This window comes from Xenopus laevis, chromosome 8L (genome assembly GCF_017654675.1).
Source record: "Xenopus laevis strain J_2021 chromosome 8L, Xenopus_laevis_v10.1, whole genome shotgun sequence".
Taxonomy (NCBI): domain Eukaryota; kingdom Metazoa; phylum Chordata; class Amphibia; order Anura; family Pipidae; genus Xenopus; species Xenopus laevis.
The window spans coordinates 23,853,198-23,877,521 of record NC_054385.1 but is presented as its reverse complement, the minus strand read 5'-3'; the positions used below and the strand labels follow the sequence as shown (position 1 = coordinate 23,877,521).

Sequence of the window (24,324 nt, the reverse complement as noted above, 5' to 3'; positions counted from 1 at the left end):
CTACAGGTATCTTGTACCTTGCTTTTTCTCTTTTCCCTTTCCTCTTCCTCCTCCATCCTATCCAGATCCTCTGCCTCTTCAACCATCTCACCCCAGGACCTTCCTCCCAGCACCTAATATCTTCTTTTATCTTTTTTTTTATGGTTTTCTTCCTGTCCCCCTCTTTCACAGTTTCCCATCCCTCTTCTTTTTCTGAGCCACCACCTTCAGCTGAAACAGGATTTTTTGGGGGGGATGTCTATCACTTTCCACTTGAGCACCGACCTGAGCACCCCCTTTTTCCTGAATGACTGACACACGTTCTGTCATCTCTTCCCTCAAAATTAGGACAAGATTTCTTAACATTACGACAGGCTTCGGGGCAATTCCTGTAAGCGTGACCTGTCTTTAAACACAAATTGCACCTTATCTGCTTGACGCATTCTTTCACCACAAAACACACATTTCTTCACACATCTACAACACACATCTACAAGGACTCCAAGGTCCCTTTCCATAATGGATTTGCCTAGTGCAGTCCCATTAAGGGTATAAGTGGCTTAGATATTTTTACATCCCAGGTGCATGACCTTACATTTATCAACATTGAATCTCATTTGCCACTTAGCTGCCCGGATTGCCAGTTTGTCAAGATCATGTTGCAAGGATGCCACATCCTGGATGGAATTAATTGGGCTGGATAATTTTGTGTCATCTGCAAACACTGATACATTACTTACAACACCCTCCCCTAAGTCATTAATTAACACGTTAAATAAAAGTGGACCCAATACTGAGCCCTGGGGGACCCCACTAAGAACCTTACTCCAAGTAGAGAATGTCCCATTAACAACCACCCTCTGTACCCGATCCTGTAGCCAGTTTCCTATCCACGTGCAAACGACTTCATTAAGCCCAACAGACCTTAGTTTAGAAAGCAGTTGTTTGTGGGACACAGTATCAAATGCTTTGGCAAAATCCAAATAGATCACATCTACTGCCCCCCCACTGTCCAGAATCTTACTTACCACATCATAAAATGCAATCAAATTTGTCTGACATGACCTATCCTTCATAAAGCCATGCTGATTGTTGCTCATAATGCCATTCATTAGGACAAAATTTTGAATGTTATCCCTTAACAAGCCTTCAAATAATTTGCCCACCACAGATGTCAAGATTACTGGCCTATAATTGCCAGGCTGAGATTGTAATCCCTTTTTAAATATTGGAATAACATCATCTTTTCTCCAATCCATAGGCACCATACCAGATGACAGTGAATCTGAGAAAATCAGAAATAAGGGTTGGTCTAAAACTGAACTAAGCTCGGGGGGGGGGGTATGCCATCAGGCCCTGGAGCCTTGTTTACATTAATTTGTATTAATGCTTTTTGAATCATATCCTGAGTCAGCCACTGACTAGATTGAGCTGAACCATTCGTGCAGTTATTAAGTGAGCCTGTGAACCCAGACTCCTCTATTGTATACACTGAAGAAAAGAACTGATTTAACACATTTGCCTTATCTGTATCTGTTACAACCATACTGGTACCATTATTTAATGGAGCAACACTTTCAACCTGCATCTTTTTACTATTAATATATTTAAAAAACTTTTTAGGGTTAGTTTTCACCTCCACCGCAATTAACTCTTCATTTCTTTTTTAGCCTTCCAGATTGCTGATTTACAACATTTATTACAGTGTTTATATTCATTAAATGCAGCTTCTGTCCCTACAGATTTGTAGTTTTTAAATGCCTTTCTCTTCTTTCCCATTAACTTCTTTACTTCTGTATTAAGCCACACAGGATGATTCTTAGAGCTTCTACGTTTAGTTCTTAAGGGAATACATTGAGAACAGTAATGATTTAATATCATTTTAAAGGACAACCATTTCTGTTCTGTGTTTTTAGCTGAAAACCTAATGCCCCAATCAATGCTCTGTAGGGCAGCCCTCAAGGCACTAAAATTAGCTTTTCAAAAATTCATGTTTTTTATTGCCCCAGTATATTTTTGTTTTTTGAACCAGACATTAAAAGATATAACATTATGGTCACTATTACCCAGGGGTTCAATGACTTGCACATTTGCTATAAGTTCTGAGTCATTTGAGATCACTAAATCAAGAATAGCATTTTTTCTGATAGGCTCCTCAACAACCTGTGCTAAAAAATTGTCGTGCAATAAGTTTAGAAACTTGTTTCCATTAACTGATCTAGCAGTACTGTTGCTCCAGTCAATATCTGGGTAATTAAAATCCCCCATTATCATTACTTTACCTAAACTAGCAGCCTTTTCTATTTGCATTAGGAGCTTTGTCTCTTCCTCCTCACTTACATTTAGGGGATCTATAGCATACTCCTACAATTACAATTTGCTTGATTCTTTACAATTGGTGAAGAACTCCACCCATACGACTTCTGCCCCCTCATTTTCTAACATAACCTCCTCCTTTATATGAGCCTTTTAATATGTCTAGCCCCACGTCAGATTTCAAAATTGAATATAAAAAAATCTGTTTGCTGTTTTGAAAAATGGATTTCAGTGCAGAATTCAGCTGGAGCAGTACTATTAACTGATGCGTTTTGAAAAAAAAACATGTTTTCCCATGACAGTATCCCTTTAAGGACTCAGTGTCTGCTTATACCTGGAGCAGGTATAAGCAGTGGCGAAGCTTGGCTTTCCTTCACACAGAAAGCAGATAGTGATGGCAAGACTGCTCACTGCAGTTCCCTGCTGCACTTTATAGTCTTTCTAAAAGGGAAAAAATTTTGGGCATGTTGCTACAGCTCAAACATGTTAATCCCACCAGAGTGACAGGTTGTAGTGAAACTTTTCAGTTACAAGTCTTCAAAGCTGCCTTTGTGCATAATGTATCATTGGGCACTAAGCGGGCTAGTAGCATGCAACAAATTAGCATTATCTTCTGGATTGCAGATTGGCCAAATCTGACTGTCACTATCTGTAGTGGTATATTTTATTGAGTGAAAAAAAAACTGGTCAGATGCATTAAGGGTCTTGGAGTAGCTTAAAAGCCACTAGCGAAGTAACATGTAGACTACTTAATGACCAGGCCAAAGGTTCCAACCACAAGAACAGATGAGACTACACTTGCTAGGTAAGAGGGGGCTCAGAGGGGGGGCAGCTTGGCTCAGGTACTTTACCGAATTTAGAAAGCAGAGAAGTTGCAGAGTACCCTATCTCGCCTAACATCACAGTTTTTCAACTGGAGGGTAACAAATTTAGCCCTGACCAAATCAATAACTTTCAAACCACATTAAACAGCATAATAAATATAAAAAAGAAAAAAAGAAAAAGAAGAAAGCCTGAAATCATGCTGATTTGGTCAGAGATGATGTATGCAGTGATCACCACCTTACAGCTAGCCATAGAGAGCATTTAAAATAAAAAAACTGATCAGCTAGTGAGTAGGCTCATCTTTTCTCATGGTGGGGTTTCTATCATAAAATATAGTAGCATAAGAGTTAGAGTCCCTGGTTGGCCCATCTTTCAGAATTAGCTAATGATTTACTTATCCAAACTGGCAGGGAGCACTTGTAAAAGATGGTAAGTTTTAAAAGAAAAAATGGGTTTTACAGCAGAGAGAAAACTGGGAGGTCATGTAAAATACTCCTCTTTGTTGGTGGCGGCAATGCGGGCCCCATGTGGTGCTTGGCAGGCCCTGGAACTGTGTGTGGCAACCACTGGGAATCCACCTAGCACTGATTTTTGCTTTCAGGCCTCAGGGGTAAACCAGATGAAGCCCATTTTAATGGCAACCAAGTCAGTGACAAGTCAGTATAAGTGTAAAAACCTGACACTGATCCTGCTTTCCTGCCTCGTGGGTAAACTCGGGCAAAGTCCATTTGGCAACCACTGAGGTGCTCAGTGGCACTGGTTTTGCTTCTGGGTCAAGAAGTTCTCTTACAGGCGAAGCCCTTATATGTCTACTATGGTGACTGGTGGTGGACCTGGCCATTTGCAATGGTGCAAAGTGTGTTATCCCTTAAATGGGAATGCTGACCTATTTTGCAATAGTGCGAAGGCAATGTGGGCCCCATGTGGTGCTTGGCAGGCCCTGAAACAGTGTGTGGAAACCAATGGGAATCCACCTGGCACTGATTTTTGCTTTCAGGCCTCGGGGGTAAACCAGGTGAAAGTTTTACTCACAGAGCGTCAATGGCGGAGCTCACCCGGACCAAAGTGCCGTCCTGCTCGATCGCTGCTCTTGCGATATGCCGGTCACTCCTCGCCGGCTATTACATCAAAACCACAGACCGCTGTCAAGGCGCTGATCAAGAATATCAGGAATCCGGCACAATTAACATCATGCCCCATAGCTGGGCACTTCGACAGAGTGCCCAGCTACCTATACGAGTATATGGCATAATTATGCATACTTTTATTTACACATATATTTTTGCACAACAAAAATTTTTATTACATGAATTTTAAATTGCACTGAGGTATCACTTTGCCTTTATACTATTTTAAATACATGCACACACGTGGCTATTTAATCCTTTACACAAGTGCACACAATCACTCTGATGAAGTGCCCAGCTATGGGACATGAAACGCGTTAGAATTGTACATCCTCCACTGTTATCCTTCTATGTGTGAATAAAGCGGAATCTTGATGTTAATTGTGCCGGATTCCTGATATTCTTGATCAGCGCCTTGACAGCTGTCTGTGGTTGTGATGTAAACCAGGTGAAGCCCATTTTAATGGCAACCACTGGTTTAGAGGCTCACTGGCACTGGTTTTGCTTCCGGGTCAGGGAGTTTCCCTACAGGAAATGCCCATACATATGTACTATGGCAACTGGTGGTGGGCCTGCACATTTGCAATGGTGCAAAGTGTGTTATCCCTTAAATGAGGATGGTTCGGGGGCCCATATTTTTTTATTGGAGAATTCGTTACTAAGATTTTAATAAATATGACCTCCCCCTTTCTTCCAAAACTAATTATGTTGTCTGAGTGGGTTCTTTTGATTACTTTCTTATGGAAAAATGTGGTTGTGTGGGGTTTAGCTTTGAGTAACAGGAGACAGGTTACAAACTACAGACCTTATTACTGCTGCACTGCAAGTTGGAGTGATATTATCCCCCTCTCCCCCCAGAAGTCCATGGCAAGGTGCTGTGCGCTCAGTTCCCTGTTGCACAGTGTGGAATAGAATGGGGAAGGCGCACAGCACCTTCCCCATTCTGCTGCCCCACAGCCAAGTCTTGGGATCCCAGCACTTTCCCTGCCACGTTGACAGAGTGGAACAGCAGCAGCATATTAACCACACACCTCTCCCCTTCCCCAGGGGACCTGTATGGGATGAGGGGCTGGGGAGTGGGATTGAGGAGCTCCGTGGAATCGGGGGGGGGGTTGTCTGAGTGCGTGACACTGACTTGTAAGATAACGTGTTGCCACGCAAAGCCCCCCCATGGGCATGTTTGTATGGGAGCTTCCATGCCGGCATTGAGATCAACCATTCAGTAGAATAGCCAGGGAGGAGAAATCGAGCACCCAAGGATGGATGGTCGCCCTGTCGCTTTGCTGAAGAGGAGGGGAAGTGGAGTTTCGGTAACTTATTTATTAATAAAGGCTTTGCAATTTAAAAATTTAATTTGTCTTGGTGTTTATTTTTCATTGTATACTAACATTTTTTTTAAAATTTATTTTTGATGTTACTGGTCCTTTATGCTGCCCCTGGTATATAAGTAATTCACTGTGCTCACATGCAAACCTAGGATACAAATTTATGCTAGGTTGCATCAGCCAATGAATGGACAGAGCTCTCTTTTACTTCCACACTTCTTCCTGTTGCAGTTAGCATCTGATTACTTCCAGTCACATGACCTCACATGTTTACTGATATATATATATTGTGGGGGATAGCTCAAAGCAGCCGGTAGGGCTCAGGTAAAACAGTTCTTACAGAGGAGACAGGAGGCTTAGGTTTGCAACAAAAGTGAAACAGGCTCCTGCCTGGGGTTTTATTGTTCAAACCGGACAACTTAAACAGGCACAACTTCCGTGCTAAACAGTCAAATAATAAGGAAAACCTCACCGGTTTGCAGTGTTACAGTCCATAGGAAAGTTCCTTGCGGTGGTAACAAACATTTGCTCTTTTGAGTTGCAGTCAAACACACAGTTTGTTCACAAAACACTTCACAGCGTGTGTGTTCAGAGGTTCTCTCTGACTCCCAGTACAACACACTCCCACTCCCCGCCAGGCTCCCTTAAACAACCCCACCTGCGGACTAATTGGGCAGCATACTGAACTATCCTTGCTCCAGGGTCCTAACCTGTCTTACCCTGGAGATTTAAAGGAGCCAATACCTCAGGCTGGGTGCTATATACCTCCCATCATATACACGCAGCCTATTGGGACATAGCTCTTTGTCACAATATATATTGTGGTATGGTGACAAAAAGGTCCCCAGTTTCCTGGGGAAAAGTGATTGATGGTATGTTGGGCCACGGATTCTCAGATATTGTTACTGAGGTGAGACCAGTAGTGCTCTTAGCAGAGAAACACTCTCTCTGCAAGGTTTTTGTAATTGATTATCCGGGACTGGTCTTACTGGGAACCCGAAAGAGTAGGGTGGGGCGGATTCCCAAATCCGTAGGCCAGGTTTTCAAGAGGCCCTAGGCCTATTTAGTACACCTGATGCTGGGCAGCAGGGCTGAATGTGTGTGAGACAAACTGCTGTATTCTCAGCTTCAGGAGAGAAGGCAAAGCATTTATTATGTGTTAGCCATGAGGCTGGATATTTCTGTTAAACTGCTGTTTTTGCCCTGCGAGGGGAAATTTCTGCAGCCGCTGGAAAATAAACGCGGGCAGGAAGCCCTTAAACCGATCCTGGTGTGTGAAGTCGCCTCTTTTGCAGCCTACTAGCGAGTGAACCCCCACAATTGATGTTTCGGATGCGGGCAGCGATTGCCACACGCGGAAGTTGCCTAACCACAGTAAGTCTCCTGTGGGTATTGTGCGGACTGTAAAGCTTATAAGTGAGATTTAAAGAGACAGTACACTTAAAAGTTGTGAAATGGAGGATGTCCTCAAGGCTTTGCTGCAGTGCACTGCAACCTTTCAGAAGGCCCACCAGGAGAGCCAGTTGCTACAGCAGCAGTCTAACGCCACCCAGCAGGAGGCAAATCATCTGTTGGAGGCCCAGATCACTGCACTGGCGCAGGCTGCAGAGAAAGATCGGCAGCTGCAAATTGAGGTGGTAAAACAACTGACAGCCAGGGTCTCTGGGGAAGCTGCCCTAGTCCCCGGAGTGCCATGCTCCATCCCAGGCAGCCACCTCCTGTGGAGAATGACTGGGCAGAATGATGTGGAGGCCTTCCTCTGTACCTTTGAGAGGATGGCGGAGCAGCAAGCCTGGTCGAGGGAGCAATGGGCAATGATTGTTGCACCATTACTAGTGGGGGATTCCCAGAAAGCTTTTTATGACCTGTCCTCCGAGGACGCAAGGGACTATGACAAGCTCAAGTCTGAAATCCTGCTGAGACTGGGAGTAACCACCTCTGTGAGGGCACAGCAGGTCCACAGTTGGGAATTTAAGGTTAAGGGATCACCCCGCTCCCAAATGTATGATCTCATTAACCTTGTGAAACGCTGGCTGCAGGCGGACTTGCTTTCCGCACCTCAGATAGTGGAAAGGGTCACAATGGACCGATACCTGAGAGCACTTCCACCTGAATTACGCCGGTGGGTAAGCCAAGCCGACCCAAATACAGCAGACCAGTTGGTGGAACTGGTGGAGCGATACCTTGCCGCTGAGGACTTCACTACGCGAGCGGTGCCCACCTCGAAAAGAGGACTCCTGCAGTGGTCCCATCCAAGAAGTCGGCTACAGTGGAAAAGCCCAGCCCAGAGGACCCCGGTAACCCAGGTCTAGACTTGACAAGAGGAAGACCCCGTGGAGACAGCCCCTGCCAGACCCGAGGAACTCCCCAGTGCTGGAGGTGCAGAGAGTGGGGACATATTGCCGCCAACTGCCCAGCTGATCCAGAACCCATAGAGTGTGGAACGGAGGGGAAGTTGTCTCTGTTCGCTCGACCAGGTCTTGCTGCGGATCCTGATGTACCAACTTGTGTCGTCCAGATTGGTAAGCGCACTGTGAATGCACTATTAGACACAGGTAGCTTAGTCACACTGGTAAACACACAGCTCTTGAAGGACTGTCCTTTAACCCAGCGTCAAGTAGGAGTGGTGTGTGTACATGGGGACTGTAAGAAATACCCCACAGCCTTAGTGACTTTTGTGACCCCCGCAGGGACTGTGTGCCATGAAGTGGCAGTGTCTCCCATACTCTTGCACAGTGTAATTTTGGGCAGAGACTTTCCCTTATTTCGAGAACTGTGCCAGGAGCAAGCTCCAGAGACTGAGAAAAGTTTTGAGCATGGTGAGGTGAGACCCCACCCTATTGAACTAGATACTTCTATAGAAACTGTTAAGGACAATAGAGTGTCTGGGGGAGACAAAACAGAACCACCCATGTCAGGTGTCATTGTAAGTGGTACCGAGGATGGGTTGGAACATAGTGAGTTGTTTCCCTTAGCTGTATTAGCTGGTGAATCTGAGGAAACTGCAGGGCCAATGAGGAACCTAGCATGCCTGAGCTAGAGGTCTCCCGGGATAACTTCGGAACTGCCCAGCTAAGGGACCCGACACTCACTAAAGCTTGGGAAAATGTCAAGGTTAAAAATGGGAACCCCGAAAATCCTGGGGTAGATTGTGTATTTCCCCACCTTGCTGTACAAAATGATTTGCTTTACCATGTGGATAAGGTTTGAGGAGAGATTGTGGAACAGCTAGTGGTCCCGCAGCCATATAGGAGAACAGTTCTCAATCTGGCCCATTCTCATCCACTAGTTGGCCACCTAGCGTATGAGAAAACCAAAGACCGAATGCTACGGCGGTTCTTTTGGCCGGGGGTACATGCAGATGTAAAGATGTGAATCATGCCCAGAATGTCAGAAATCAGCCCCAATGCCCCATTTTCACATCCCATTAGTTCACTTACCTGTAATCAAAATTCCACTTGATCGTATTGCCATGGACTTGGTAGGGCCACTAATAAAATCAGCTAGGGGGCATCAGTATATTTTGGTAGGTATGGACTACGCCACTAGGTATCCAGAGGCTGTCCCCTTAAGGAACACCTCTTCAAAGACCATAGCTCGAGAGCTGTTCCACATGTTCACCAACACAGGAATTCCGAATCCAATCCTTACAGATAAGGGGACTCCCTTCATGTCTAGGGTGATGAAGGAATTGTGCAGGTTTCTCCAAATAAAACAGTTACGCACATCTGTGTATCATCCCCAAACTGGCGGGTTGGTGGAAAGGTTCAACAAGACCCTTAAGGGGATGTTAAAAAAAAGTGGTGGATAAAGATGGGAGGAACTGGGATTGTTTACTTCCATATCTCATGTTTGCCATTAGAGAAGTCCCACAGGCCTCTACAGGGTTTTCACCCTTTGAGTTGGTGTATGGCCGCCACCACAAGGGCTGTTGGATGTGGCAAAGGAGACATGGGAGTCTGAAGCCACCCCACACAACAGTGTGGTAGAGCATGTTGCAGACATGCAGGACCGTCTTGCAAAGGTAATGCCCCTTGTGAGAGAACATATGCTTCAGGCCCAGCAAGCTCAAAGCCGCATATATAATAGATCGGCTCATGTCTGAACTTTCCATCCTGGGGACAGGGTGTTAGTCCTGGTTCCTACGGTGGAAATTAAGTTCCTGGCCAAATGGCAAGGCCCCTACGAGATTATAGAACGTGTAGGGGACGTTAATTATAAAGTGTCCCAACCAGACAAGTGGAAAAAAGAGCAGCTCTACCATGTTAACCTAATTAAGCCCTCGAAGGATAGGGAATCGCTGTCCGCCTGTCCTGGAGTTGTAGAGGTAGAAATCCCACAGGTGCCTCAGGTAAAAGTCGCTGAGACCCTCACTAACAGTCAGAAGCAGGAGATGAAAGACTTTCTGATCCGGAATAGACAAATAGTCTCAGACCAGCCTGGGCTTACTGATATTATTAAACATGACATTATAACTGGACCTGGGGTTACAGTCAATGTAAAACCTTATAGGATACCCGAGGCACGACGCCAGGCAGTGACAGAGGAGATTAGAAGGATGTTGGAGCTGGATGTAATTGAGGAGTCCCATAATGAATGGTCCAGCCCCATTGCCCTTGTCCCAAAACCGGATGGTAGCATCCGATTTTGCAATGACTTCAGAAAGTTAAATGAGGTCAGGAAGTTTGATGCATATCCAATGCCCCGGGTAGACGAATTGATAGAAAGGCTAGGGCAGGCCCGCTACATTACCACCCTAGATCTTACCAAGGGGTAATGGCAGGTACCCCTCACTGAAGGGGCCAAAGAGAAGACTGCATTTTCCACTCCTGAGGGGCAGTGGCAATATAAACGCTTACTGTTTGGCTTACATGGGGCCCCAGCCACGTTCCAGAGAATGATGGACCACATTCTCAAACCACATCGAGGATATGCTTCAGCTTACCTGGACGATGTGGTTATCTTTAGCCCAGACTGGGAAAGTCATTTGCCCCTGGTACAAGCGGTCCTTGACTCTATCTGGAAGGCGGGTCTGACAGCAAATCCCAAAAAGTGTGCAATGGGGTTAGAAGAGGCCCTCTATTTGGGGTATGTTATTGGAAGAGGGGTAGGTCAAGCCACAGGTATCCAAAATTGAGGGAATTCAGGAGTGGCCCCGGCCCAAATCCAAGAAGCAAGTGAGGGCCTTTCTTGGGATAGTGGGATATTACAGGAGGTTTGTCCCCAATTTTGCCACCCTAGCAGCCCCGCTTACTGACCTCACAAAAGGGAGTAAAGCTGGAACAGTTACATGGACCCCAGAGGCAGAGGAAGCCTTTCTAAACTTGAAGGCATCCCTGTGCAGATACCCTGTGCTGATAGCTCCTGATTTCAAGAAAGAGTTTCTTGTACAGACTGATGCCTCTGAGGTTGGGTTAGGGGGCTGTTCTGTCACAAGTAGTGAATGGGGAAGAACACCCAGTAGCATACCTAAGCAGGAAGCTAACCCCCGCTGAACGCAGGTATGCCATTGTAGAGAGAGAGTGCCTGGCCATCAAGTGGGCACTGGAGAGCTTGAGATACTATCTGTTAGGGAGGCAGTTCAAACTTGTCACTGACCATTCACCACTTAAATGGATGGCCCAAAATAGGAAAAAGAACGTCAGGGTCAGTAGAACATAGACTTGGAAAGATGCAAGGGAATGCAGATGCTCTCTCCATGGTACATGCATTGGTGGCATACTGTGCTCAGCCCTACAGGCTTGAGCAGATGGGGGGATATGTGGTATGGTGACAAAAAGGTCCCCAGTTTCCTGGGGAAAAGTGATTGATGGTATGTATGTTGGGCCACGGATTCTCAGATATTGTTACTGAGGTGAGACCAGTAGTGCTCTTAGCAGAAAAACACTATGTCTCTCTGCAAGATTTTTGTAATTGATGATCCGGGACTGGTCTTACTGGGAACCCGCAAGGGTAGGGTGGGGCGGATTCCCAAATCCGTAGGCCAGGTTTTCAAGAGGCCCTAGGCCTATTTAATACACCTGATGCTGGGCAGCAGGGCTGAATGTGTGTGAGACAAACTGCTGGTATTCTCAGCTTCAGGAGAGAAGGCAAAGCATTTATTTTGTGTTAGCCAGGAGGCTGGATATTTCTGTTAAACTGCTGTTTTTCAGTTACCTTCCCCATGCGAGGTGAAATTTCTGCAGCCGCTGGAAAATAAACGTGGGCAGGAAGCCCTTTAACCGATCCTGGTGTGTGAAGTCGCCTCTTTTGCAGCCTACCAGCGAGTGAACGCCCACAATATATATATATATATATATTGCAGTCTGGCAATTAAAAAATAATAAGTCACTTATTATGATTTAAATTATCTGCTGACTAGATATTTATTCTGAAAGTATATATTTCCTTTATATTGACTTTAAAGGGGATACATTGCGAAAAACTCAAAAAGTCACCAAGATTAGCAATGAGGGTATTTTTTTGCCAGTCATGGATTTGCTGTGAAATTCACATTTCACCATATGCGGAAAAATTCACTGTGACAAAAAGTTGCAGAGACAAAAAGTATTCATACAAAAAAAGGCCATAAGAAAAAAACGCCCATTGACTATAATGCATTTGGACAAAAAGTCGCCATAAGAAAAAATGCTCATTCACTCATCACTAGTGATGTCACTTACTGTTGTTTCCAATTTTAATGATGGGGAATTTTAACATTATAACATATCTTGGACTGAAATTAAGACTGAATTGTGGGTGGGATCACTGACACCGTGCAGTTCAAAACTTCTGCTCAGCTCTGCAGATCTGAATGCTATGGCATACAAAAAAATATAATTTTTATATTGTTTTCTTCATAGAATGGGTGATAAAAATTTAACAATTCCCTTACTTGTAGAGACTGTCTGCTTCTGTGCACTTAAAGATGACAGAGTAGAGGTTGTTTTCTGCCTTCTCCCCATGACTCCTCCCAGCTGCAACACATGATGTTCCCAAACCAGATAATAAGTCATCAGCAAGGCTCAGGGATTCTCCTGGTAAAGTAGAATGATAAGACAAGACAGACATCAGGGCATTTAAGGATATACATGCAGGATAGAGAGGAAGGGAAAGGACAGACAAAAAATGTTATGTTAACTTTGAGTGCTGCGTTTTAGAATACTCTAATAAAAAAAAAGAAAAATCTTTCTATTTGCTTGTACTATCTGGCCTTTATTGCTTCCCCTGGCTACAAAGGGGAGATCACATATTAAAGATACTTTAGAAATTTTACTACAGTTGCAATTAAAGGGTTGCATTAGATATAAATAGCTTATATACTTTGGTCCCTAGTGAAGGTGGTTTAAGTGCTGTACAGACGGAACTAAAAAAGCAAATTACACTTCCTAACAAGTCACATTTTAGTGTCATTATTGCATTTGGTACTAACAAAAAAACATTTCTGTTTCAAAATACATTCTTTTTACAATTATAGAGTACCACAATTGGATCCAATGCTGCCCCATCATATGCAAACATATTTACAAATGATTTTAAGGAGAGGTTTGTGTACCCCAATTTGAAATTTCAAGAGGTGATGTATTGGTTATATAGACAACCACAATTTGCTTGTGGTGGGGCAGGGTGATGTTGGATCCCTTTTTGAGTTTAAACTTTATTTAGAGCAGTGGTCCCCAACCAGTAGCTCGCGAGCAACATGTTGCTCACCAATCCTTTGGATGTTGCTCCCAGTGGCCTCAAAGCAGGTACTTATTTTTGAATTCCTGGCTTGAAGGCAAGTTTTGGTTGTATAAAAGCCAGGTGCACTGCCAAACAGAGACTCCTGTAGGCTGCCAGTCCATATAGGGGCTACCAAACAGCCAATCACAGCCCTTATTTGACAGCTCCATTGACTTTCTCATGCTTGTGTTGCTCTCCAACTCTTTTTACATTTAAATGTGGCTCACGAGTAAAAAAGGTTGGGGATCCCTGATTTAGAGAGTTATGTACCTGGCATTTCTTTCACCATGCAGTATGACTTTTTTGGACACTTGTGTTACATTTAATAATAGGCAACTATACACAGGGTTGTTCATCACCCCCCATCCCCTTGATTCTCACAAAATGTTATCATCTGGACCAGAGCAATGGGAATTGGTGCACAGGATATTTTAAAAACTATTTGTATCTCCTTCGTATACCCATTATTTCTGAACCAATTTGGGTGTGGTTGGGCAGCATGCCACCCCCAAATATTCTGCCCTAGGCCCCAGCCTTGGTGGCCGTTCCACAAATCCAGGCCTAATTATGCAGTGATCTATAGTTGAAAGAACTAAGTTAAATGTATTGTATTGGATATGGATGTGTTGGAGGAGAGATTACAGGCAATGTCTAATACATTTGTAGCACAAGGTTTCCCTAAACAAGAATTAGAGCTTGAGATACAACATGTGAGGGAGATGTGTAGACAGGATTTGATGAGCAAAATAGAGGTACAGAAAAAAGGTCCTAGGATTCTGTTTATACATACTTAACACCATTATATGAAAAGGATATATAAAAAAAGGATAGTGTATTATCACTAATCCTGAAATAGTAGAATTTCAGCAGCCCCCCATGCCATCATTCAGATGACCAATAAATATACATGATATGCTGGTAAAGGCAGATATTGGTACCATAAAGGAAAACATCCAGACATTATTAGCACCTAGGATGGAGGGCATGCATCCATGTTTGGGATGTGCACAATGTGGGAGTGTAATAAAGGGCCCCACATTTAGTCATCCACAGTCAAATAAACCATAAAAGAACAGAGGATACGATACCTGTCTTAGTAATTATGTTGTTTATTACATTAAGGGGTAGATTTAAAATGAGTTATGAGCTTATTAAATAAAAACTCACCCATTTTCTTTTCATTCCTATGTGATTTTTCGAATTGTATTTACCAATGGGTGAAAGTAAGAACTCACCATTCGATAAATGTGGTTCTAAAACTCCCATAGGAATGAATAGAACATGGGTGAGTTTCTATTTATTAAGCTCTAAACTCACATTCTGATAAATCTCCATTAAAAAAACAGAAAACCACATGGCAAGAATGTGCATTTTGAAAGAACAGCAATGTGGCAACTGACTGGGCCAGATACAGATCACAGTGACCTGATGGGTTATATAAAACGGAAAAGATTTATTATTTCAGACTTAGAAGCTTTCAGATGCTTCCTAGAAACTTTCAGATGTTAGCCTGTGATAGCCTATGATATATGTGGAGACTGCAAGGTTGCATAACAATTTATCAACATTCTTGTTCTGCACTAGTAGTTACTGTTAAGGCATTAAAGCCACTTGAACCATGTAGTGCTAGCCGCCAACATCTAACCAACAGCAGGAGTCTCATTTCTACTATTGGTCTAAAAGAATTTTTCTTAGGGTTGGTTGGAAGAGATGGAACAAAATACAATTACAAAACATATTTCTTAGAACTACAAGCAGCGGAATGAAAGAATGTGCTCTGTTTATGGAAGAGGCCAGATTCCCAGAGCATATCAGTTAAAACCATTTGCAGGAAAGCAAGCAATATTTTTGCATTAGAAGATAAGGTAGATCTGGATCTGTGCAAAACAATGAAAAATGGGGTGGAGAGCTGGAGGGAGATATTTTATATGGCAGGGAGGAAAAAAGTTATACAAACATAAAGCTGGTACTGGCATTAAATGTTTGTTACTAATGCAAGAAGCTTAGCCAGCAATGACTGAGAAATATGTCATCACTGGGATTGCCAAAACCTGGCTGAATGAGTCATATGACCGGCAGTAATTATAGAGGGCTATTCCTTGTTTCAGAAGGATACAGGAAAAAGAAAAGTAGGAGGGGTATGTTGGTATGTTAAACATGATTTGAAACGTAGCATAATGAAGCATAAATAAGTTGTGGAGAATGAAAGGGCTGAAGTCTTAGGGGTTACACAGAGTGTAAGGCACCAGGCAGATTAATTGTAGGAGTATGTTATAGACCTCCCTCATGTAAGCAAAGAGGGATTGTAAGATGCACTGGGAGATTGTCTGGCTCTCCTGCCTACTGGCGCGTCACTTCTCATTTGACCGGGCGCAGTCTTGTCTAATCCTTGCTGGTACCTCGTTTACAGACTTATTTCTAGTATACACTAGTAAGCTCAACTGCTCTAGCTGCAAGTGTGGCACCCACCTTAATAATGAGCCAGATATTGAAAGGAGCAATAATACTGCAAGCAGCACTAATGAAAACTAGTTTATAAATGTGTTACATTAAATTTTATGTCACAGATTGCTGAGGACCTGAACGACCCAGAGCAACTCAAAAATGTACATGTACTTTAACACCTGGGTAACAGAGACCATATCATACCATGTAATGTTTGTTGTAAAAAAACATGCAAACATATATTTTACTGCTGGTATCAACCAGCAAATTTCTCTCTTTCCCTCTATCTGCTAATTAAGGGGGGGGGGGGGTTAATCAGGTAAATTCTGACCAGGCTTTGTGTTCAGTGGTTTGATACCTCTGTAAATCTTTAACTTAAAAGTGAGTGTGGGAGCTGCTAAGCTACTAATGTGGTTGCATGTGATCTAAGTGTTGCATGTGAATTAAGTGTTAAGCAGCATTAAAAACCATAAAACGTTTAAAACCAAAAAGATGTTTTTGAGGAATTGCATTTGGGAGACTGTAAGTACCCAGTGTAAATATGAGTGCTTATAAAGGAGGAGGTTATGTTAGAAAATGGGGGGCAGAAGTCTTATTGGTGGAGTTCTTCACCAATTGTAAAGAGTCCAGCAAATTAATTGTAGGGGTATGCTATAGACCCTCTAATGTAAGTAAGGAGGAGGATGAGGCTAAGCTCCGGATTCAAATAGAAAAGGCTGCTAGTTTGGGTAAAATAATGATAATGGGGGATTTTAATTACCCAGCTACTGACTGGAGCAACAATACTGACAGTTCAGTTAATGGGAACAAGTTTATAAACTTGTTGCATGACAATTTATGGCACAGGTTTTTGAGGAGCCAACCAGAAAAAATGCTATTCTGGAACTAGTGATCTCAAATGACCCAGAACTTATAACAAATGTGCAAGTCATTGAACCCCTGGGTAATAGTGACCATAATGTTATATAATTCAATGTCTGGTGCAAAAAACAATTATACACTGGGGCAACAAAAACCATGAATTTCAGAAAAGTTGATTTTAGTGCCTTGAGGGCTGCCCTTCAGAGCATTGATTGGGGCTAGGGATGCACGGAATCCACTATTTTGGATTCAGCCGAACCCCCGAATTATTTGCAAAAAAACTGCCGAATACCGAACCAAATCCAGATCCGAATAACACTATAATAAATGTTGTAAATCAGCAATCCGGAAGGCAAAGAAAGGAAATGCGGCTGAGGCTAAGACTAACCGCAAAAATGTTTTAAGTATATAAATAGTAAAAAGATGCAGGTTGAGAGTGTTGCTCCTTTAAATAATGGTACCAGTATATTTGTAACAGATACAGAAAAGGCAAATGTGCTAAATCAAATTCTTTTCTTCAGTGTATACAATAGAGGATTTAGGCAAGAAGTTGCACACGCACACCTGGCCTCTCAATTAATTACATACGGTGTCTGGGGTATAGGAGGACGGCCCCTCCACAATTCAATGATCAAAAGTAACTCCAGCACACATAACTTGCTCAAGGAATTCCTCCCATGTTTAATGTCAATACAACAATTACAAGTTTTGGGGGCATACCCCTTCGTCAGCTGCACTGATGGCTCAACTCAATCTAGTTAGTGGCTGACTCAGGATATGATCCATAAAGGTTTATAAAAACTAATGCAAACAAGGCTCCGGGGCCTGATGGCATATTCCCCCCAGAGAGTTCAGTTCAGTTTTAGACCAGCCCCTATTTCTGATTTTCTCAGATTTGCTTTCATCTGGTATGGAACCTATGGATTGGAGAAAAGATGATGTCATTCCAATATTTATAAAAGGATTACAATCTCAGCCTGACAATTATAGGCCAGTAAATTTGACATCTGTGGTGGGCAAATTATTTGAAGGCTTGTTAAGGGATCACATTCAAAATTTTGTCCTAATGGCATTATGAGCAACAATCAGCCTGGCTTTATGAAGGATAGGTAATGTCAGACGAATTTGATTGCATTTTATGATGTGTTAAGTAAGATTCTGGACAGTGGGGGGGGCAGTAGATGTGATCTATTTGGATTTTGCCAAAGCATTTGATACTGTGCCCCACAAACGACTGCTTTCTAAACTAAGGTCTGTTGGGCTTAATGAATTTGTTTGCACGTGGAACTACAGGAAAGACTGGCCAAATTGGGGATGCTCATTCTGGAGTAGAGGCACTTAAGGGGTGATATGAATTTTTACAGCCGACACAAGGTCACCCATTCCGATTAGAAGAAAAGAGGTTCCGCCAAAATATTCGGAAAGGGATTTTTTACAGTGAGAGCTATGAAGATGTGGAATTCTCTCCCTGAATCAGTTGTACAGACTGATACAATAGATAGCTTTAAAAATTGGAAGTTCGCTCATAGTACAAGTTGATCCAGGGACTAGGCTGGTGCAATACATTCAGTATTTAAAACATTGCATTTTTAACCCTATTAATTTTTATGGGTTCCTTCTTCTTTATGGGACTGCAATAGGCAAATCCATAATGGAAAAAGACCTTGGAGTCCTTGTAGATAATAAACTTGGTTGTAGCAAGCAATGCCAGTCAGTAGATTCAAGGGCAAATAAAATCTTGATCTGTATTAAAAGGGGAATAGATTTGCGGTGCTGGGGGTTATTTTTCAACTGTACAGAGCGCTGGTAAGGCCCCATCTAGAATATGCCATACAATTTTGATCTCCAGCGCTCAAACAAGACATTACTGAATTACTGAAAATTTACTAACCGGCGAAAATTCTCCAGCGACGGCTTTACAGCCATCGCAACACCTCGGCAGATGTAAATTCACGAGGACAACGCTAATTTACCAGCTAATCTGAGAAATTAGGGGCTGGTCTAAAACTGAACTAAGATCTCTTAGAACCCAGGGGGTGTATTCCATAAAGCCCTGAAGCTTTATTGATCATATCCTGAGTCAGCCACTGACTAGATTGAGGTGAGCCATCAGTGCAGCTATGAAGTGAGCCTGTGAACTCAGACTCCTCTATTGTGTACACTGAAGAAAAGAAATGATTTAGCACATTTGCCTTTTTTGTATCTGTTACAACCATACTAGTACCATTATTTAATGGAGCAACCTGAATCTTTTTACTATTAATATATTTAAAAAACTTTTTGTGCAATGCACTCTTCATTTCCTTTCGTTGCCTTCGGGATTGCTGATTTACAACATTTATTATAGTGTTTATATTCATTAAATCAGCTTCTGTCCCAACAGACTTTACAGATTTTGTATATGCCTTTCTCGTCTTACCTATTAACTTCTTTTCTTCTATATTAAGCCACATAGGGTGATCCTTAGAGCTTCTACATTTACTCCTTAAGGGAATAAATTGAGATTTAATATAATTTTTTTAACATCTATTTCTGTTCTGTGTTTTTAGCTGAAAACGTAATGCCCCAATCAATGCTCTGAAAGGCAGCCTTCAAGGCACTAAAATTTGCTTTTCTGAAATGCATGGATTTTGTTGCCCTAGTGTATATTTGTTTTTTGCACCAGACATTAAATGATATAACATTATGGTCACTATTACCCAGGGTTTCATTGTCCTGCACATTTGCTACATATTGAGATCACTAGATCCACTTGCATTTTTCTGGTTGGCTCCTCAACAACCTGTGCCAAAAAATATATAAACATGTTCCCATTAACTGATCTGGCAGTACTGTTGCTCCAGTCAGTATCTGGGTAATTAAAATCCCCAATTATCATTACTTTACCCAAACTAGCAGCCTTTTCTATTTGCATTAGGAGATTAGCCTCCCCCTCCTCATTTACATTATGGGGTCTATAGCATACTCCTACAATTAATTTGCTGGACTCTTTACAATTTGGTGAAGAACTGTACCCATAAGACTTCTGCCCCCTCATTTTCTAACATAACCTCCTCCTTTTATATACACTTTTAAATCCTGCCTAACAAACAGACATACCCCTCCTCCTTTTTTATTGCTTCTGTCCCTGTCCCTAAACAATGTATAGACATCATATATAGAGTCATGCGACTCATTCAGCCATGTTTTGGCTACACCAATCACATCATATTTTCCCTCCAGCACCAGCACCTCCAGCTCTCCCATTTTATCATTCAGACTCCTTGCATTTACAAACATACATTTAATACTGGTACGATATTGAACAAATGACATGTCGTCCTCCCTATCCTCAACAGTACCCCCAACCAAATCTCCTCCTCTATTTTCCTGTCTTCCGCTGAATCTTTTACTGAACCCCTTCACGCCTAGTTTAAAATCTCCTCCAACCATCTAGTCATCTTCTCCCCCAAAACAGCTGCACCATTATCATTGAGGTGCAGTCCATCCCTAGCAAAGAGCCTGTAGCCGAAATATTAACCCAGTTCTCCAAAAACCCAAAACCCTCTTCCCTACACCAATCTCTCAGCCACACATTAACAAGCATGTTCATACAAGCTTGTTTTAAAGTAGCTCATTGTTGGTCTACATAACATAAACTGCAAGACCACTCTATTAGATGCAATAAAAATCACTAAAACAATTAAATTGTTTATGAGGTCCCATTACATTCAAACATGTTTTTAACATTTAGATTTACACTTCCAGCTCTTTAGTTATGACATCCCTCCTTTGTATACGCTGTCTACCAAAAGTACCAATAGCTTTACCGGAATTTACAAAAATATTTTGACACTTCTTTATTTTTATGTATACATAACATTGATGGATCTAGAAGATCTTTTTATTCTACTTAGAAATCACTGTACACTGTACTCGTAAAGTGTAATCATATCCCCTAGCAAGCGCCTTTTTTCCAGAGAAAACAACCCCAACCTTGACAGTCTACCCTCATAATTTAAGTCTTCCATCCCTCTAACCAGTTTAGTTGCACATCTCTGCACTCTCTCCAGCTCATTTATATCCCTCTTTTTTAGCCAAAGAATGCTTTAGTAGCCACAGAATGACACTGTCAAGAATTAAGGATGCACCAAATCCAGGATTCTGACTTTTTCAGCAGGATTCGGATTAGGCCGAATCCTTATGCCTGGCCAAACCGGATCTGAATCTTAATTTGCATATGCAAATTAGGGGTGGGGAAGGAATCTCATGACTTTTTGTCACAAAACGAGGAAGTAAAAAATGTTTTCCCCTTCCCATCCCTAATTTGCATATGCACATTATGATTCGATTCGGTATTCAGCCAAGGATTCAACTCCCAACACACTGCCATTTAGTGTATAACTTGCATTTATATTATTTTTGCCAAAGTGCATAACCTTGCATTTATCAACATTGAACCTCATTTTCCAGTTTGCTGCCCAGTTTCCCAACTTAGACAAATCACTCTGCAAAGTGGCAACATCCTGCATGGAACCTATATCATCTGCTAAAATAGAAACAGTACTTTCAATGCCCACCTCCAGGTCATTAATAAACAAGTTGAAAAGCAAGGGACCTAGTACAGAGCCCTGCGGTACTCCACTAACAACACTGGTCCAATTAGAAAATGTTCCATTTACCACCACTCTTTGTAGCCCATCTTTTAGCCAGTTCTTTATTCAGTTACAAATACTATGTTCCAGGCCAACATTCCTTAATTTAACCAGTAACCTTCTGTGTGACACTGTAAGTCTAAGTAAATCACATCCACTGTCATCCCAGAATCGAGGTCTCTACTTACCTTCTCATAAAAAGAAATTAAGTTAGTCTGGCAAGATCTATTACGCATAAAACAGGAGTGTCCAAACGTTTTGCAACAAGGGCCAGATTTAGTGAGGTGATTTTCAGCCTGACATCCATTCCGAGGTAGCTATCTATGATCAGGATCATTCACTCCTGGAGATGGACGCGTACACGGCATTTAGGAAGTGGAGTCTGTTTGGACTTATTCTCCGCACCTCATTTAGACAAGGAATCGCTTAACCGTAGCAGAAATATTTGGGCACATGATTAGTGAAATGATCATCTATACTGCTGGTTGTGTGCTGAAGGTGTTAGCAATAGACACGTAATGGCAATTAGTGAAGCACCGATCTCGCATACTTCTAGATTACTGTACTGGCACGTCAGTACGTCTATTGCACCTTCAGCCCTAAAGATGTATGCGAGAGCGATGCATCACTACGTGCCCTTACGTGTCTATTGCTAACACCTTCAGCACACACGCAGCAGTATAGACGATCATTTCACTAATCATGTGCCCAAATATTACTGCAACGGCTACATGATTCCTGATTGCACTGTGCTGGGGGGCCATATTATTATTAATTTCATGATGGAGGCTGAGGGCGGTGTAAATTTGAAAATGGGCTGCCATTAGCCCATGGGCCTGACTTTGGACATGCCTGGCATAAAACCATGCTGGCACAAACTCATAGTATTATGATTTGCTATGAAGTCCAGTATTTTATCCTTTATTAACCGTTCCAAAAACGTTCCTACCACTGACGTCAGACTAACTGGCCTGTAGTTTTGAGGCTGAGAACGGGATCCCTTTTTGAATAGCGGCAAAACATTAGCAATTCGTCAGTCTCTCGGCACTATGCCAGACCTCAAAGAATTCTGAAAAATTAAGTAAAGAGGTTTGGCAATCACAGAGCTAAGCTCGATAAGTATCCTGGGGTGAGTACCATCTGGCCCGAACCTTTATTTATCTTAACATGTTCTAGTCTCTTTTGATTTCCTCATCTGTGAACCATGCATCAATAGTTGTATTACTAGAATTGCTAGAATTGGGACTATCAAGAAGGAAACCTTCATTAACTGGTTCCTCATTTGTGAAGACAGAGGAAAAATATGTGTTCAGAATCTGTGCTTTTTGTATGTATGTATGTATATTTGTATTTGAAAAGCGCTCCTCGAGGGCAAAGCACTATACAGCAAAACAATAAATTAGTAGTAACAAACAAGGGGTCATTGGAATAAAAAGTAACAATAAGTGCATTATTAGAAATACAATTCACATAAATATAAAAAATATAATTACAATACAGATTAAGTGCTCAATGTCAAGGAAACAAAAGGCTAGAGGACCCTATCCCGTAGGGCTTACAGTCTAAATGGGAGGGTAACATACAGACACAATTCAGAGGGGTATTAAGGTGCTGTGGGTTACAGTTTGTTACACTGTTAAATGTGCCAGTTCAGGTGTTATCCAGGTGCTCCCAGAGGTAGTCTTTGAGTTTTATTTTAAAAACACTGAAGGAGGATTCTATCCTAATAGATTCAGGAATGGCATTCCAAATGTAAGGAGTCGCAAGAGAGAAGGGTTTGATACGGGAAACAGCAGTAGTAGTGGGGGGGTACAACCAAGCGGTTGCTCTGAGAGGAGCGGAAGTTTCGGGCAGGAACATATAGAGAAAGAGATGAGATGTAGTTAGGTACAGAGGAATGAAGGGCTTTGAAGGTTATGAGGAGGAGTTTATAAGTTATTCTTTGTTTTATAGGATAAGGACTTCAGCAGCGGAGGGGCCTGTACCCTTTTGGATGAGATTTTTGTTTGTTTTCATCAACAAGGTGATCCCCCATCTGATATTAAAGGTCCTGCCCCTTCCTGCTTCATTTTTTTACTATTAAGATATTTAAATGTTTAAGAAAAGATGAAAAAATGATAAGCTTTGAGGTGAATATTAGAAATGTTATCAAAACCACTAACTTTAGATATGCTGTGTGGTTTGGCACAAAAATGTTTAAGCACAATTAATGTGAACAAGGACTCAGGGCCTTATGGAATACACCCTCAAGCACCAAGAGAATTTAGTTTTGTGTTAGACAGGTCACTTTTTCTAAGACTCCCATTCATCTGGTATGGTATCTGTGGAATAGAGAAAAGATTATGTAACTTGAATAATTAAAAATGTATTTCACTCTCAACCTGACAATTATAGAACCTTAAGTTTGACATCTGTAATGGGCAAGTTATTTAAAGGTTCATTCAGAGATCATATTTCAGAATTATGTTCTGAAAATGGCATTATAAGTAATAATCATCATGGCTTTATCAGGGACAGATCATGGCATTTTATGATATACAGTAGTAAGTAGAACATTGGATGGATGACTTGCAGTAGACATTTACTTGGATTTTGCCAAGTTGTTATAGTGCTGGATAATTGTTAGCTTTCAGTTTTGGCAATCCTGTTTCTATATGGATAGAAACCTGGCCAAATGATTGTGTACAGAGGGTCGTTCTTCCCTATTTGTAGTAGGGTTCTCAGTGAAGTGCCACAGAGTTATGTATTGGGACAATTATTCAGTTTGTTCAATAATAACTTAGTGGAGGCATCAAAAAAAGTCTGTGTTTGCAGATGACACAGAACCATGCAGGTCAAATAAATCCATCCTTGCAGGGAGATCTAGACACACTGGCAATCTAGGAAGTTAAGTGGCAAATGTGATTCAGTGTTGATAAATGTAATGTTATGCATTTAGGATTTAAAAATATGCAATTAATTCATACACTTAATGGGAATACGTTAGTCAAATGCTTTATGGAGAGTACTTGTGAATAATAATAATAAAAAAAATGTAATGTGATTACAGTCAGCAACAGGCAGAGCCAGCAAGATACTGTCCTGTATTAAAAGGGATATAGATTCATAGCA

At 41.9% G+C, this 24,324-nt stretch overlaps 1 protein-coding gene across 2 annotated transcripts in view; it reads right to left on the bottom strand.

Moving 5' to 3' along the window:
- LOC108698296 (astrotactin-2-like) overlaps positions 1 to 24,324 on the bottom strand; it is a 1,031,088-nt gene that overhangs the window by 99,360 nt on the left and 907,404 nt on the right. For both annotated transcript variants that reach the window (XM_018229686.2, XM_041572527.1), the window contains exon 19: positions 12,447 to 12,588. In XM_018229686.2, coding sequence (XP_018085175.2) covers positions 12,447 to 12,588 — 142 coding nt within the window. The remainder of the gene's footprint in view (positions 1 to 12,446; positions 12,589 to 24,324) is intronic.